General features: G+C 33.7%; 1 protein-coding gene across 1 annotated transcript in view; it reads right to left on the bottom strand.

The window, feature by feature from the left end:
- Nucleotides 1-17414, bottom strand: part of LOC145304086 (neo-calmodulin-like) — a 50071-nt gene that overhangs the window by 21589 nt on the left and 11068 nt on the right. The window contains exons 2-4 of the mRNA XM_080145844.1: nucleotides 8336-8444; nucleotides 3441-3478; nucleotides 1339-1419 (exon numbers count right to left, since the gene is read on the bottom strand). Coding sequence (XP_080001970.1) covers nucleotides 1339-1419; nucleotides 3441-3478; nucleotides 8336-8444 — 228 coding nt within the window. The remainder of the gene's footprint in view (nucleotides 1-1338; nucleotides 1420-3440; nucleotides 3479-8335; nucleotides 8445-17414) is intronic.

Genomic DNA, 17414 nt, shown 5'->3' with positions numbered 1-17414 from the left:
CAAAAATGTTTTTTGATGTGTTAAAAAAATCCATTTTAAAATCTTGATTTTGAGGATGATGGCCTTTAAGATGCTCTTACAGGTGGTGATGGTGAGCTAAATGTTATCTAAGTACATTACCATTACAACAACTTGTCTATTAACCTATGTACCTATTTTTGTAGTCATAGCAGCCTCCAGTGGAGCCTCTCGACATGAAATATAACCATTATCTAAAAACTACATTATTTACTTTATGAATATTAGTAATTAAAATTGCAATTTTTTTCTTTTTTAATATTGCTTGGCTGGAGGCTGCTATGACTACAAAAACTGGACCATAGTTCAATATATAAGTTTTCATCATAGGCATGCACTTTGATAACATTTAGCTCACCATCACCACTAGTAAGAGTATCTTAAAGGCCATCGTCCTCAAAATCAAGATTTTAAAATGGGTTTTTTCTAACACATCAAAAAACATTTTTGTATACTTTTCAGGCTAATTTTTATTTTTAACATGTATTTAGCTTCATCCATAAGACTGGGGGTCGGCAGCTGTCCTCTAAAGTGATAGGGATAAAATTTCTTTTTTTCAATTATTTCTTATTTAGAAAAATCATTAAAATCTACCTTAAACTGTTTTTCATTATAATTAATGCATAAATCCCTTAAAAAATTGTTATTTTATCAGAATTAATTTTTAAAAGTAGAGAAAAGGGCAAAACAAACGTTTTCCCATTGATTTATTTTTGATTTGCATAATGAAGTGGATCGGTAAAAAATACAAAAATATAGATTTCGATTGAAATATAAGCATTTTACTTTAAACAGAATCTTTTTCTTTTATCATATGTGTTGCTTTAACAAATAGAAACAATGTACTGTAAAGCTGTTCACTTATGGACTACCGTAGACAAAATATCCAGGTTAATGTAGATTGCATAATGAAGTGGTTCTGGGTTTAGTAAATAAAGTAAAGAGTAAAATACAGAGTAGCTGTAACTAAAAGAATAAAGAATAAAGGAAAAGGAAAAAGAATCATTTTGTAAGAGGCTTAAATTTTTACTACCAATTAACGAAATTTCCAAAGGCTTAAATTTCTTTTCTTTTCAGTTCTTTTTCTTTGCTCTTTTAATCAGCAATTTAAACTAAAGAAAGAACTTTTTGGTAGCTCATCTTATCTATAACAAGGGTATGTTCGTAGACATTCTTTCCATCTTTGTTTGCAGCATGCATCTTTGAAAATTACATTTTACATTACTAGTAGCTTTACAAATCCTTTTGTTTTAGTTAATTTCACCCATAATTAGTTTCATTATCTTGAGTATTCGAACCAGCCACACAAACAATTTTTACCTCATCAACTTCAGCAATCATATCCATGAGGTCTTTGTCTGAAGGTCGCTCTCCTAATCGCCTCATTACTGTGCCTAGTTCCTAAATCAGAAATAATATTTGGGTAAAGTCACTTTCGTGGCAACGCACCTTACGGGGCGATTCTTCGAATTTTTCAGAGTACAATTTGTCATATTTCTAGCCCATGCGGGGGGCTCTAACTTTGCGGGGCCAATTGCCGAACCCTGTTGGGCAATCACCTAACCCAATATAACCTAACCTAACCTAGAAAAACCTATGAAAAGCCATAAAATGCGAAGAATCGCCCATTAAGGGGCGTTGTAACGAAAGGGACTATTCTCTAATATTTGGATTTAATGCAGTTCACGGTAAAATGTCCCTGGTAACGATAATCTCCAAAAATATAAGATCCATTGATGCACAGGGGCAGCTTCACTGAAGAAAAAAACGCAAAAAATAAGTCTTTGCGCATTTATGTGCACGCAGTGCGAGATAACTGTGCATTATTGATTAATGACTATGTAGATTATTTGTAGGCCTTCTTTTGACGGTTTAAAATTTGTGCAAGCATAATCTATACATTCCACCGTTTGGCCGTTAGAAGCCTTTTTTAAAGATAATCGTTACCACCAGAAACATTTTATCGTGAACTTCACTTGACCTAAATATTTTATCACTAAATTTCCGATTTTTGCTCCTAAAATTTTAAATTAGAAATCAAATAGATATTGATATATATGTATGTTTATACAATAAAGTCAATTTTAACAATTTAGTGGCTTCGTATCTAGCGTCTGGGATAGTATTCCCCCGCGTCAATTTTATTTTGTTGGTTATTTTTTACATTAGGTTCTATCTCTGTATGAGAGATGGGGGGGGGGGGTATGTAGCCACCCACCCCTTCCTTTACAAAATAGCTTAAATCCTGCCATAGAAAAATATTAAGATTTCTATAAAATTTTGGAAAGATTGATCCAGTCTTTTATTCCCTATCATATAGCATATAATAGAATCGTACTAAAGGTTAAAGAGGAAGCAGATTATATTTAGTGCCTAATAAAAATGACGTCATACAATACAAATGAACAATGATAGGAAAATATACATTTATATTGACCAATGGTAAAATGTATACTGATCTATCATTGGTCATTTGTATTGTATGACGTAATTGTATTAAAATGAGTCAAAATTGAAATATTTTTTATATACTTTTAACACAGGAAATTGAAAAGAATTTGTATTGATAAATATATGTATTTTAACTTTTAGGATAAATTCAACTTTTGGTTTCTTCACACCATTTTTGAATTATGATAAATTTAATTTTCTGGATTTACAGACAATAAAGAATATATCAAATGCTTTGATAAAATCAAACTGCTGTTAAAAACGTGTCAATAAAAGTAGCAGCGTTTCTTCTATTCAGGGATTTTAGGGATAAGATAATGGCCGATAAATTGATGAACATCTCAAATGATGATACACAACATTTTCCCTTCTGTTGATTTAAATTAGTGGTTGAAAATTTTGCACACTTAATTTAATGAACCAACCAATCAAAATTCAATAAACATCCCAATGTTCCCTCACTCCCCTGTGTCTTTCAGTTTGTCTGTCTATCTATTTATCATCTAAGATCTCATGAATGGCTTAACATTAAATTATCAGAAAAGGCAGGTTTTTGTCTATAAACTGAGCTATTCATTATTCATTAGTGGCTTCGCCCAAAGAGGTTTGATCAACCTAATTTTTAGTATTTTAGAAAGAAAAATTTTAAAAAAATTTATTTTTGTGGGAGGCGGTATTTTTTTTTAGCCGACCCCACTATTTTAATTTTAGTCTTCATTTTTTGAAAATAGTTCTCGGTGACTGTAAGAAACTACCCTGTAAAGGAGAACCCGATCGGTTCAGCGGTTAGCGAGATCCTTCGGTACAAACAAACAAACAGACAGACAGACATCGTTCTACTTTGTATTATAGATTGACTTTATGTGATAGAGTTTATCAAGTGCAGTGTATAATTACCTCATGTAAAGAGCCATAGAGGGACGTACAGACGTGCCCTAATCATGGAGTAGCTGTGCTACTAAAAATTTTACCTGAGTTGTTATCGTACCATCTCCGTCAATATCAAACTCTAAAACAGACAAACTTGTTATAAAGAGAAGCTACTATAATGTTTTCAACATGTTTCAATTTCAGGCAGACTATAAAAATAAAAATGTAACTATTATCTATAATACAAAGTAGAACGATGTCTGTCTGTTTGTAACGAAGGATCTCGCTAACTGCTCAACTGATCGGGTTCTCCTTAACAGGGTAGCTTCTTATAGATCCCGGGAAGGTTTATAACTATTTTCTTGGGGGAGGGTACCACCACCCTCCCAAGAGAAATCATAAAAAAATCTAAATTATATTTTACATTCTCGATTTTAAAAAGAGAGTTCAACAAAAACATAAACGTCAAACGCAAAATAGAAATATTTTAAATATAAAAAAAACAAACATTTAAAGTGCCACTAGAGGCCTCTAGGGGCGTAGCCGCTAGTTATTATATACATAAAGTAGTAAGAATTTTTAATTTGTCTGTTAAGATCTCGCTTCCCACTGAAACTATTGAGTTTTTCTTTTGCAGAATCTTCATATTTCGGGTTGTTTCCAAGCTATTTATATTCGAATTTATATCTTTGGATGGTTTTAAGCTACCCTTTTGCCACTTTTCTTCCAACGTTTAATACAAGTTCATTTATGTCCAATAGTAGCGCAGCATTAAGAGTAAATACTTTTACAACAAACTACAAATATTACAAGATTTCAATAGCAAAAGAAGTTTGACAAATTTTGAAAGAGTTATTGAACAGATATCCTAATATATAAAGTAGTAAGATGTTTTTTGTCTGTAGCGTAGGAACTCGCAAACCACTGCACTGAACCAATATGCTTTTTCATAGGTCGTGGGAAGGTTTTAGTCTATTTTAATTTTAGATTTAACCCGTCGGATGGTTTTAGGCTATTTTGCTGCCCCATGTACATTGTATACCCCTTTTAATAAAGAGCCCCCCAATATGCTAGGAGCACAGCTGCTAGTGTTTTATATTTTAGTTAAGTAATATTCTGATTCTCAGAATTTTGTAATCCTTGTTTTAAATTTATACATTTTTCATAAAAAAATACTTTTTTCAAAGAGATGGAACTTTCCCTCAAAGTGCCTATAGAGCACACACCCTTATAATAAAGTTACAGGATGTTTGTCTGTCTCTTTGTCTGTACCAAAGGATCTCGCTAACCACTGTACCAACATGGTTCTCTTTTACAGGATATCTTTTCTTAGGTCCCGGGGAGATCTATAATCATTTTAGGGTTAGGTACCACCACCCTTACAAAAGAAATCGCCCCTAGAAAAAAAAATTAACCCCCTCAAAAATTATTTTTAAAAAAACTAAAATGAAAAAATTACTTTAAAAATCTAAAAAAAAGTTGGGTTATTAAATTCAACTCACCCCTCCTCAAAAACAACAAGAGTTCTCTAGGGGGCATAAACTCTAGTTTTAGAATAAAGTGATGAGGGGGGGGGGGGCCTAACCCAACGGGTCTAACCTGTACTCAATAGACCTAACCTTGTACCTTAAAGTTTAAAGATTACAAACATCACATAAATTTAAACTATTTAATCATTTTAAAAGTTTTCAAAATGAAAGAATTATCGACTTTTACCACGGAGGAGGGAAATGTTTTCTGCAGAATAAATAAAAATGGGGCTCACACTCAAACCTATTTCTTGAACTCGAACCTGCCATTGATTTCAATTGTTAAGGGGAAAACCCACATATTTTCAGCCTTTTAGGAGGTGCTCTATTGTTGCAGGGCCTGAACCCTACATAGTATGTTAAACGGAGAACTCAATCAGTTTAGTGTTCTTCGAGATCTTAAAGGAATTAAAGGACATACAATAATGACAGGCTGTTTGTATGTTTATTAGTCTGTACTGGATCTTTAAATCATTTTAGTGGTGAGCCAACTTTCCACCAATGCAATGCAATGAGAGCACAGCATTTTATGAAATGCCGCATGTGATTAGCTGAAATTCGGCGCACCCCGATCTGGCTCACCACTAAAATGATTTAAAGATCCAGCTCTGTACAAGTTTTGTGTGTAATTGTGCGGATCAAGATTATAATTGTTAACAAAAAAAGTGATGGATTGACATACGGACATAACGTTGCAAGGGCGTCCAAGCTTTTTTATTTGGGAGGTGGTAAAATTTTGAAAATAAAAATTGTGGGGGGGGGGTATTCTTTTCTTCATAGCGGCATTTTTTTTATTTGGGGGGGGGGGGGTAAAAATTGAAAATCCAAAATTTTGGGGTTGCCACCAACTTCATTTGGGGGGGGGGGGTAATCACCCCTTTACCCCCCCCCCCTTGGATGTCTATGTACCGTTGTCATAAAAAAAGCGAAGGATCCTCCTCGGTATCTATTACTAAGAATTAAGTTCCCCAACTTTCCACCAGACATTTTGTTTTCATATCAGGGCAAAATATCTGATAAGAATATATAGGTCAAAAGGCGAAAATATATAAAATTTATGTAAAATTTAAATTAATTTTTGTTTATCATGTGCCTAGTAAAAGGCTTTATAAATTGCGAAGCTACAATATAATTTGAAAGTCCGTACGTAAGATTCACTTAATCCTTCGGTAATTACGTAAGCTTTACAAAGTGTCTCAGCCGGTGACGTCATAAAAAATAGGGAAGAGAAGAGAAGCGGGAAAGGAAACCACACGGCTAATGCTTTAAGACATTTTATAAAGCTTTGTAATTACGAATGTAATGCTCTAGGTGATATCAAATTTAAATTGGAATACATGTGTGATTTACACAGCTTCTATTTGACATGATCGCTGGATTTTTTTTTCTTCTAAAGATTGCTATATTTATAAACTAGCGGCTTCGCCCCTAGTCTCTAGGGGCTTTGCCCCAAGAGGTAATTAAAAAAAAATTAAGTACTACTGGTGCTGCCGCCAGTAGTTTTATGTGAACTAATTTCTCAATAAGAAAAAAAATCTTACTTCTCCATAAGAAAAAAATCTAACTTCCCCGCAAGAAAAAAAATCAGAGGGGGGATTTTTTATTTTGGGGGGGTGGGAGTGTCCCACCCCCCAAGAAAATAGCTTAAAACCACCACAGGACCAATATGTATATACCCTGAAGAGTAGAATACGATCGAATCAGTGGTTACCAAGATCTTAAGCTTCAGACGGACAGACGGACGGACAGACGGACGGACAGACGGACAGACATCATTCTACTTTGTATTATAGATAAAACCTTTCTCTAAAAGTTTTATTGTCTGTCAGGAAGAATCAGCACTCAAATCCGGCTTTGATTATATAATATTCTTCATTTTTTAAATTTAATTTTGAAATGAGGGCGAGCGCATAAGAATGTGAGATGAATAAAAGATTCGGATTCATATTTCTTCAGGAATATATGGATAGAACAGTGAACTACAAATTAATCGGTGCTTTCCCCTTAAAGTGCAAAAAAGCAATGAAATCCCACCCCCTCCCCGCTTTATTTCTTGAATGAATTAAAAACAAGGTGGGGGTAGTTTTTTTCCCCTATGCCATTGCCTAATCCTATTGGGGAGTCCTAATCTAACTTGATTCTACAGTAGCAAACATAAAACTAACCTCTTCCCTTATTTTCTATTCATTACAAATTAGGCTTTTTTTTAGAGAAACCGCCCAAAAATTAATCTTCCCAATAAATGCTGTATATAAGTTTCTGCCTATAGTATTTTATTTACATCTCCAATGATATATTACATATTACACTTTCTGTGAATTAAATATATTGGTTGAAAAGTTTGTACACTATTAGATACAAATTAACCATCTAAAATTCTATAAAGTTTTAAGCCAATACAAAAGGAAAACAAGGTTATAAAACTTTGGGTAACAGTGTTAATTTTCAGTTCAATGTCATCTCCCTCCAACCCTGAGCTTTTAAGCCTTCAAACAAAGGAAATATGAGAACAAACGAAAATTTGCTCTCAACTGAAAATGAACAAAAAATATGTTATGCTTAATCAAATATTAGTAGGTTGTGTGTCTTTGTATGTGTGCATGTCCGCTAAGATCTCCTAAACGGATAGACCAGATTTTCAGACAGGTTTAGTATTGGTCTTGGGAAAAATTTGCCCCCTTAGAGACTGAAGGGCGAGACAAATAGTTGTTTTCATAGGATAAATTAAGTAAGGGTTAAGAGAGCCCCACACGAGTAGAGCTTCCAGCAAAGGGTAAAACAACCTTTCTTTAGGTTAAAAAAGGAATAATAAAGGAGGGGGGGGGGGGGGGTATCGTTTGGTCCAATCATCTGTATAAGGGAACTAATTTACTATAAAATCTCTTTTACTCTAGATCTAAATTTTATAAATGCTCCTTCTAAAGCTAAAAAGAAAAGGAAATTAAAATATTTTGAAGAAAATTTGATTTTGTCAAAATCTTTTTTTCTCTCTGTTCTGAACTTCATCTTAAAGAAAAAAGAAAAAAATAATTGTTTCTTTTTATTTTATGTACCATTTAATATTCTGGAAAAATTTACTTGTTATCTTTCTTGAAAACATTAAATGACAAAACCGCATAACTAAAGACGTTAAAAATTGTATCTACTGCTATTAAGTCAGATTAAGTGACATTAATAGTAAGAGTAGGGAAGATGCCTTGGCTCAAAACAGGCACGACTAATTACCATTTACATTTAGGACTACCAATTAAAGATAGTACAATCAAAGGGTTGGTTGACTGCATTTCTGATGGATAATTCTCATTTTTATGACGTTAGATTTTTGAGACACTTTGTAAAGTTACCGATAAAGACGTTATTAACTATTCCCCAAGTATTAATCAGATATTCTTGACAGCAATTGAAGCATACTTTTATCTTGCCGAAAAAAATCAAAACATTTTGTCCCAATAATGATCATAACCTACCTGAAAATGCCTCTTTGTACTCTTCAAGTTGTTGCTCAGTAAACTTGACCCCGCAGTATTCATTGTGTCCTGTCTTCCCGGGTTTTACTTCCTTCTTTCCCTCTAGCTTCTAAATAATAACAGAAATTATTACTAGCAAAGCAACTCCAACCTTTGAATCACGAAAACTTAAAAATCTAGGAATCGATGTAGCACCGTAATTAATAAACAAATCTTAATTTGAATTTAAAATAAATCAATATCTGAAAGTTTCAGCCTTCTATCTTGAATAGGAATTGAAAAAATAACACAAAACTTAAAAATCTAGGAATCGATCTAGCACCCCAAGTAACAGACATATGGACAAAAAAATTATAGATTAGATGGGCATATGTCATAGGAATCTTCACTAAAAATTTCAGCTGTCTATCTTGAATAGGAGCCGAGAAAATCACGTTTCCCCCATTGCGTTACGGACTGACTGACGGACAAAGTGAATTATAGATTAGCTTCGCTACTAAAAAGGAGAAAGATTCCCCCCCGCCAATATATCTAGGCATAGAGGGGTATTACTCCACTGGATACCCACTTTGGGCACAAATAACCAGAGATCTAAAGGGATAGGACAATGGCCAAAAAATTGATGTACAACATCCCCAATGATGTTACACAAAATTATCCCTTCTGAATAAAATTAGTGATTAAAACGTTTGAACGCTTAACTTAATGATCCAATTAATCAAAATTCACTCAAATCCCCAAAGTTGTTAAGAAAACCACATTTTAAAACTTTGGGGACTAGTGTAATAAACAGCCCATTGTCCCCTCTCTCTGTGACAAATAACCACAATTCTCAATTAACATTACTCTTTAAAATTGTTGCGCTACCAATGGACTTACTTGTTTTTTGTTGTTTTTTCTTTCAGCTAGATTAAAAGCTATAAAAATGCAAATAAAAGTAGTTCAATGGGATCATAAAAAATAAAACAACTATTTCACCCATTTTCTCAATATATGTATAATTTTTATACTTCAATCTCAGCTTATATACCTTCAAAACGGCTCGAATGATTTATTTTTGCTTTTAATTCACGATTTATACAAGATTTTAAGAAAAAAATGTATATCAACTGTTTTTGTTAAGTCAAAGTTACAAAAAATATTTACTAAACAAAACCTTCTACAGCAAAATACACGTAGGGGAAGAAATAATTGGATCTTATTAACTTTGAACAATATAATTTTTTTTCTCGTATTCATTTGAATCCGGTGGATAGGAACCGGTTCTCATCCAAACGAAAAAACTATGTCTAGCATCGTATTATATACAGTTTTCTACGAATATAGAAATGTACAATCATAAGATTAAAACCAGTTTTTTAGCCGGTGCCTTCGGCACCACGGGGCTAAAAAAACTAGTTTTAATCTTATAATTGTACATTCTATATCCGCGGAAAGCCGTTTATAATACGATGCGAGAAATAACTATTCTCTGACAAATTAAAGCAATCGTTTCCAATAAATAATCAGTGACAGAAAGTCTTTCTAAGGGAAGTTTTATATTTGTCCAGCGGAGGTTTTAGGCTATTGGGTGCTACATCCACCACAAAAGAACCTGCAACCCACCACCGCCTAGAGACTAAGGTGGAAGCAATTAGTTACAGATAATACAAAAGTAAATAATTAATGATTTATGTGTAATATAAACGTATACTATTTATTCCCTAATTTGGTCTAATATTAAACACATAAAAATCACAGGCCACAAATAAGAATATGAATTGAAAACTAATCCCCCCCAAAAAAACTAAGCCCGAAGTCTCTGCGGAGAGCATAGGCTTACCTAACTAAACCTTAACTAACTCGGCCTAGACTACCATATCTAGCTATATTGATACATTTTTGAATTTAACTATACTTAGATATTAATAATCTATTTTGATGATTTTTTTTTCTGAAAAAAATCTTGTTAGATACAATAAAAAAAACTAGCATAATTTATTTAGTATCCAGGCTTGATAAAATACATAAATGATAAAGAAAAAGAAAAGTATAAGAACTTCCATAATATTGAAAATATGAAATAGTAAATAAATTACACAGCAAAATGAATATAAGAAAAATTTTTCAATTACAGAAATAAAGAAAATACAAAAGAGCAGGCGATTAAACTACATTTTTATTTTAAGAATTGCATTACCGATAGTTGTAAAAAGTTGTAGAATAGATCCCATTGACATGAGAAATATTTCGAACTCACATCAGCCACATCATCTTAGATAACAGACGATAAAATCCCTATGCTGCCTATAGTTTCAGACGAATGAAAACATTTGGTATTATATAGTAGCTTTGCTATTTAGAGAGATTAATAATGTGTACATAGAAAAGTACATAGAAAAGTAGCATGAAAAGTGCTTGAACAACTAAAAAATTATACAAAATATTCATATACAAAATGAGGGAATATATATTAGGCTCTCTAGAACACAATTTGCAAATTAAACAACATGAATGATAAATAAATAATGCAAACAAACATTTATTATAAATAAATACATGGGTTCTTTCCCACAAAGTAACTATCGAGAACTAAACCCCCCCCCCCCCTACATAGATATTTCATTAATAAATCATTAAGTAGAGCGGCTAACTAGTACCAATTATAGCAAACCTAACCTCACCTAAAGTAATGAACAAACCCAAAAATATACAATCCCCCGCCCTTAATATTTAATTAATTTTTCAAAAGGTGGGGGTTCTGAGCTTAACAAGACGTTTTAAGGAAAACCACCTAAATAAATAAATGCTTGCTGTGTCCAACATTATTTTTGGATCAAGTTTTTTATGCGAATTAAAGCTTTTATCTTCTTTCTTCCAGCCAACTAATTTAAAACTTTTGTTCTGTTTTTTAATCAACAAAACAGAGTGTAATTATTAAATAAGGACATACATAATTCTGGGGAGGGAGGGGACATTGGACACTAAAATACTCTGGTACCCAAAGTTTTTTATCCACGATATCTTATTCGTTGCCTCAAAACTTTGGATACTTTTAGTGAATTTTATTTTTTAATAATTATATATAATCTACAGAAGGATTAATCTTTTTTTAATCATCGTTGGAGACGTATATCAATTTATCGTCCATTGTCTTATCCCTTAAAGTCCCTGAATGTTCTAGAGGTAGCGCTGGATATTGTGTCGATGTAAATTATAAATATCCTACACTCTATTTTTTTCATCTTGGTTTAACTTTTAGAATCTATAGTACATGTATAAATAAACTATAATGTGTTGATTTTAGAAAAATATAAAGATATTGGACTTGATTCATTTACAATTTGATTCTACTGTTGTTACAATTAATACTAATTGATTATTTCATAATTCAATTATAAAATTCAGCAATCTATTTTTAATAACATTCAAAAAAAAAATACACCTAGCTCTTATTTAATAATTTAAGCATTAATACAAGTCGAATAAAGTTCAATATAGAATTTTTATGTCTTTAACTTTAAGAGTATGTTCTGGAAAATCATGTTTCTCCAATCTCCAATACCGTTTCTTACAGATATACGGACCGATGGAGGGATATTTTGAATTATAGAGTAGCTACACTACAAAAAAGAGCTTACTTCAGATTGAATTTGCGCTGGTATACAGGGATGAGACAAAGGTAGAAAAATTTAAATTACCCTTAATTCTTAAATTCTACCTCTTGTAGCTGGTAAATATCGAGGGCAAAATATGATGTTTGTTAATTTATGTAATTACTTGTGCTTCGCCCTATAGGTGGGACATATAACCACTTAAAGTTTATGCTAGTTGGAAAAATAAATTCCGCTACATCGTTAACCTAAAAAAGAACAATTTTTGCCGAGGGGGGGGGGGGGGAAGAGTTTTTAAGATTCATTAGGACGGCCTGACAGACAGGCAGACATATTCATGTTCTTCTATACAAGCGGTTGCACCCCTAGTATCTAGGGTAGGACGTGTAAATTGCATAATACCATTCAAAACATTTATAAAGCCTCCCTTAAAAATACAACCAATTGGGACCAGTATTTTCTATGATCTTAAGCTTCAAACAAAAAAACCTTACTACTTTATATAATACTAGCAGATTCGCCCCTAGCTTCTTGGGGCTATTATGATTTAAGGAATGTAGAAGGACCAAAAAAAGCCTAAAACCATACCAAGACTTAATTATCAGAATAAAATAGCCTAGAACCATCTCAGGACCTATCAGAAGCTTCACTGTAAAGGAGAACCTTATCAGTTCAGCGGTTAGCGAAATCCTTCTTTAGAGACAAAAAAATAGCTTACTACCTTAAATAATAGAATATCCCCTAAATCTGTGAGTTTGCGTGATTCTGAGATAATCTTATTTTTGTCCAGACTTAATCCAAACAAAACCACATTCTTGGTTTAACATTTTCTTTGACAATTTCCCTCAAAGTGCCCTGTCGAGCACTGAACCCGCCTCTCAATTTTGAAATTGAAAATAAAGAGGGAGGCGGTATGTATGCGGGAGCTGAGAGGAGAAGTGGGAAAGAAAACCCCTAAAAAAGAGATAGATAATCCCTAATTTTTATGACGTTGCATGGATCACTTTTGACCTAATTTGGTCTTTTTCCGTATTTTTTATTACTGCGGGTCAGGTTAGGTTAAATTATATTGGGTAAGATTAGGAAAAAAGCTAACCCTCATTTCTCTTTATTTTTGTAAATTCAGGGAGGAGGTGTGTCGGTGCTCGGTAGGCTTCTTGCGGTATAGAACCTTTTTCTTTTTAAAGAAAAGTTTACCTATTTTGAATGCCCTCCCAAACCCTTAATCTCAAATTGTTTGCACGCCCTTATCCTTTTTTGCCAATATATTTTCTCTATTTGCACATAAGGTATAATCCTGGGATGGAGAAATAATGTGCAAACTATAATTCTCATGGAAGAAGGGAGGGGTCATAGGATTGTAAATTATGCTGGTGACGTGTAGTAATAGCAAGAACAAACAGCTAAATATTCTTATAAAGTGTATTAATTCAAGACAAGATTAACATACAATAATAATATTAATATTAAGACAACTGTTCACTTTTATGTTCGTGTCGTGTTGCAGAGCAATGTCTTGCTCCGAAACGGTTGACACAAGAACTAAAAGCTAAACTATAAAATACATGCATTGCTCTTAAATCAGGAAGAAAGGGACTATACATCACATTTCTCCCTGGCTTTAACATGAACCTGGATTTCAAACTGTAATATTTCAGATTAAATATAACAATAGGTTTTTACATGTTAATTATCATAGATATATTATAAGTAGCGTTGAACGCTTATTAAATAGATAATAGTTGATCTGGTATGACACCTGCCATATTTTTTTTTTTGTTTTTTATATATATTTTTATTCCAGATCTTTAAACACTTCGTATACATTTTTTTTTATTTATTTTGGTTCCTTAGAACTCTTTTTTGTGTTTTTTTTTTTTCTTTTTAATATTTTTTTAAGAAAAAAACATTGATTAACATATAATCATTGAAAAATGCATTGATTAACACCTAATGCATTAATTACATAGTTATCATAAATACATGATATAAAAATAACATTGGTTAACATATAACCATCAGATTTAAGCATGGTATTATAGAGCATTAATATGAAACATTAATTTTAAACTTTTTGAGACTACTACTGCCTCAACAAATATTAAATACATAAAATAAAATAAAATATGAATTAATACACATAACTATAATTATTACTTTCTTTTTCCAGATGTTCTGCTCTTCTTGCCAGATTCTTCAATATCCATGGGCATGATAGCTTCATCATCATTCACTCCAGGTTTTGCGGTCTCATCACACAAGCCGTCTTGAGACATCCTTGCCTCAGTATCACCAAGCATATGAAAACATCTTTCAAATCCACTAGTAACCGCAACCGAAATCGAGGTTGCAACGTTATCAACCTCCTCCTGATTATCCAAAATCTTTTGATGCTTACGACTAACCTCCTCTCCAAATTTATCAAGCATCATCAATATTCCAGGCGTGTGTTCCATCCTCATTTCCTCCCTCACTTGTTCATCAACACGCCATTGCTGATTTGACAATTCAAGGTCCAGACAAACAGGAATGTTCGGATTTAAGGGCTGATCCATCTGAACACAAACAGGATCCCCAAACCGAGTAACCAATTTGAAATCACCTTCGAACCACTCATTTACTTTGTGTTCAGGATTAAACTTCCACTCAATATTGGTTGTCAACAAACTTGTATAAACTTTTCCATCCAACTCCAATCTAATTTCCTTTACTACATTCTCTAAAGTGGTATCTGGATCACATAACAATATCTGCTTGGCTAGAGTCGGACGGAGACGCTTGCAGCGCATCTGCATTTCCCAGGTCAAAACTCTTGCGTCTACTTTATCATTCAACAGACTACCTGCATATGTGGCACTCACCAGGTTATCAATTATTTCTCTTTGACCATCCAATCTAACATAACGTATCTCAGCTGGCATCTCTCCACTGGTGATTAAACTCACCGAATTCACATTTACAATGCGTGGAATGTAGACTGATAAGTTCATGTATTCATTCACCTGAATAGAGTCAATAAACACTTTAGCACTCAAATCCTGTTCAGACTTTCCATCAAGCCAATCTTTCTGTAACTCGAACAAAGTTGTGGATGGCATTTGCTTCAGAATAAAGCTTACTTTATTCACGACATCTTTCCAATGTGCCAGGAGCCGGATAGCTGACACAACCTGCGTCTTCAACCTCAGATCAACGCTATTACCCACCGTTCTCAACACCGTCTGAAGGCTCATTTTACCATCTGCAGGTATGACGTCAATTTTTGAAAGTTGATGCCAATCCTCAAGTTCCCCCATATGTTTGATTATGGGTAACAATTCGCCCAACGTTTGACAGCTTTTTCTCTCATCTCCATCCAGGTATTCAATCTTAGCAAGCAACACCAAACTTGGTAAAATTTCGCAAACAAGCTTAGAGAGAAATATGGTTGCACTCAACTTATTCAAACTAGTTGTCTCGTTCCATGACAACTTTCTGTTTATAGCTTTAGAATGCTCACCAGCCGCCATCAGGTTGAGGTGTCTTGAATTCTGGCTGGTAAAGATAGGGATCCTGTCCACAGGCCAGTCTATGGAGTTGATGCATCTCCCCATCTCTAACTGCACCGATAACATGTTTACTAAATTCAACTTAAACCTTGGTTCATTATCAATAAGACGAGCTAAATCTGCCAGTGGCATGTCCTCACTGCTCAAAAATATGTTCCTCGTCGCCCTGCCCACACTCAACGTGGGCAGCTCAACGCGCGACATTACCAACACCAGCCGAGATGCAGAGTTGCTAACCAATGCAGATACCGGTAGACCAGGTTTGACTTGATTTCCTTCATTGACAGATTGTTTGTGGCGGCCATCTTCTTCATTGCTCAATATCTTTTGATTCATTGTTGCCACCGTAACCAACCTGCAAAAATACAATATAATTAAATTTCAGCATAAGAATTTAAGACCTAGCATTAAATTCTTCCTCAGTAAATCTTTTTTTATGACACCATGAACAACAACAATACAACAATGCCAACATAGGAATTATACCTAACAACAACATTAACACAATCAAAACAAACTTGGCAAACAATGGTAATATATCTTTGAACAAATGTTCTAAACCAAACCAAGGACCTGTAACCTGTTCGAAAAATGACAACTTATGATCAACAAAATCCAACTTAGAAGCTTGTCCATTAAAATCCTCAAAATCCTCTAATCCCTGATATTTAATAGTCTTATTAAAATCAGCAATAAACACCTTTTCATCGTTCAGAAAAATCTTTTGTCCCACATGTTCTGATTTTTCATTGGCAATGTGCAGAAGTTCGAGTCCCTGCCCCTGATTCCCAAGGAACAAATTAGCTGTCAACTTCAAAAATACCGGACTTTGCGAACAATTTAACAATTTTATATCCTCTACTGCAACAATCATTCTACTATATTCTTGTATTCCAACTGTCTCACCTTTATAATCCACCATCAAATGTCCTACTGCACATCCATAATCCACACCTAACTTTACTGGAATTTCAACCGCTGTACACTTTTCATACTTAGCAATTTCTCCCAGGTATATAATTCTGAACCCATGATGCATCTGTACATTTGATCTAACTTCTGTTTGAGCACATCTAGAAATACTAAAAAGTTCCATCATCCTCTCATTCCTTTCTCTGCTAGCCAAAAACATAGCATTCAAATCAAATCTAGCTTCCTGTTTTAACAAATCCCCAAAATAACTTCTAACAGCCGCCTTCGGTTCCTCTAAAAACTTGATACCCTCCAATTCTGTTACAAAAATGTTGAAATCCAGATGCTGCAAAGTAAGTTTCTCTGTTCCCATAATTTTAACTAAAATATTCCTTTCCAAGTTAGAAACAAAAAGTTGTTCATTCCACGTAGTTAAATTGAATGTATCTTGAAAAACTACCTTAAAATTACTGGCCGGTTTTCGTACTACATACGGAAAATATGGAGAAGTTGATGTTGCCCACAAATGATTATCTTCAAAATTCGCCACAATCGTCTTTTTATCATAATCCATAACAACATTTCCCTTGATCAAAACGGGTGTATTTTTTACTAAAATATGCAAAGTCCCAACAGCAAAACCTAAATTGAACCACATATTGTGCGCGTATATTCCCAGTGTCTTGCATTGAATATTTTCACCACCAACATCCCAGAAAGGTGACAATGTTCCATTAACTGTGAAACTGTGAACAGTTGGCAAGTCTATGTTTACTTTAAAACTAATACCATCATGCTGATACTTGCCAGAATGAAAAATCCTTCTACATTCGTCCATACTCAACTCTACCTGTTTTTCATGTGGCACGTCTAGTACGTGCACATGACTCGCGGTACCGCAAAACCAGCGCTCCAATTTTAGTCTAACCTCACAACTAATGGCTTCTGACAGTATAAAATCGGTTTCTGCTAACCCCAATAATTCCACAGATCTGACCGGTTCCATCCTATCATGCAAACAGGCAG

Source organism: Acartia tonsa, chromosome 13, assembly GCF_053477335.1.
Source record: "Acartia tonsa isolate MP-2025a chromosome 13, ASM5347733v1, whole genome shotgun sequence".
Taxonomy (NCBI): domain Eukaryota; kingdom Metazoa; phylum Arthropoda; class Copepoda; order Calanoida; family Acartiidae; genus Acartia; species Acartia tonsa.
This window is presented reverse-complemented; position numbering and strand designations above follow the sequence as displayed.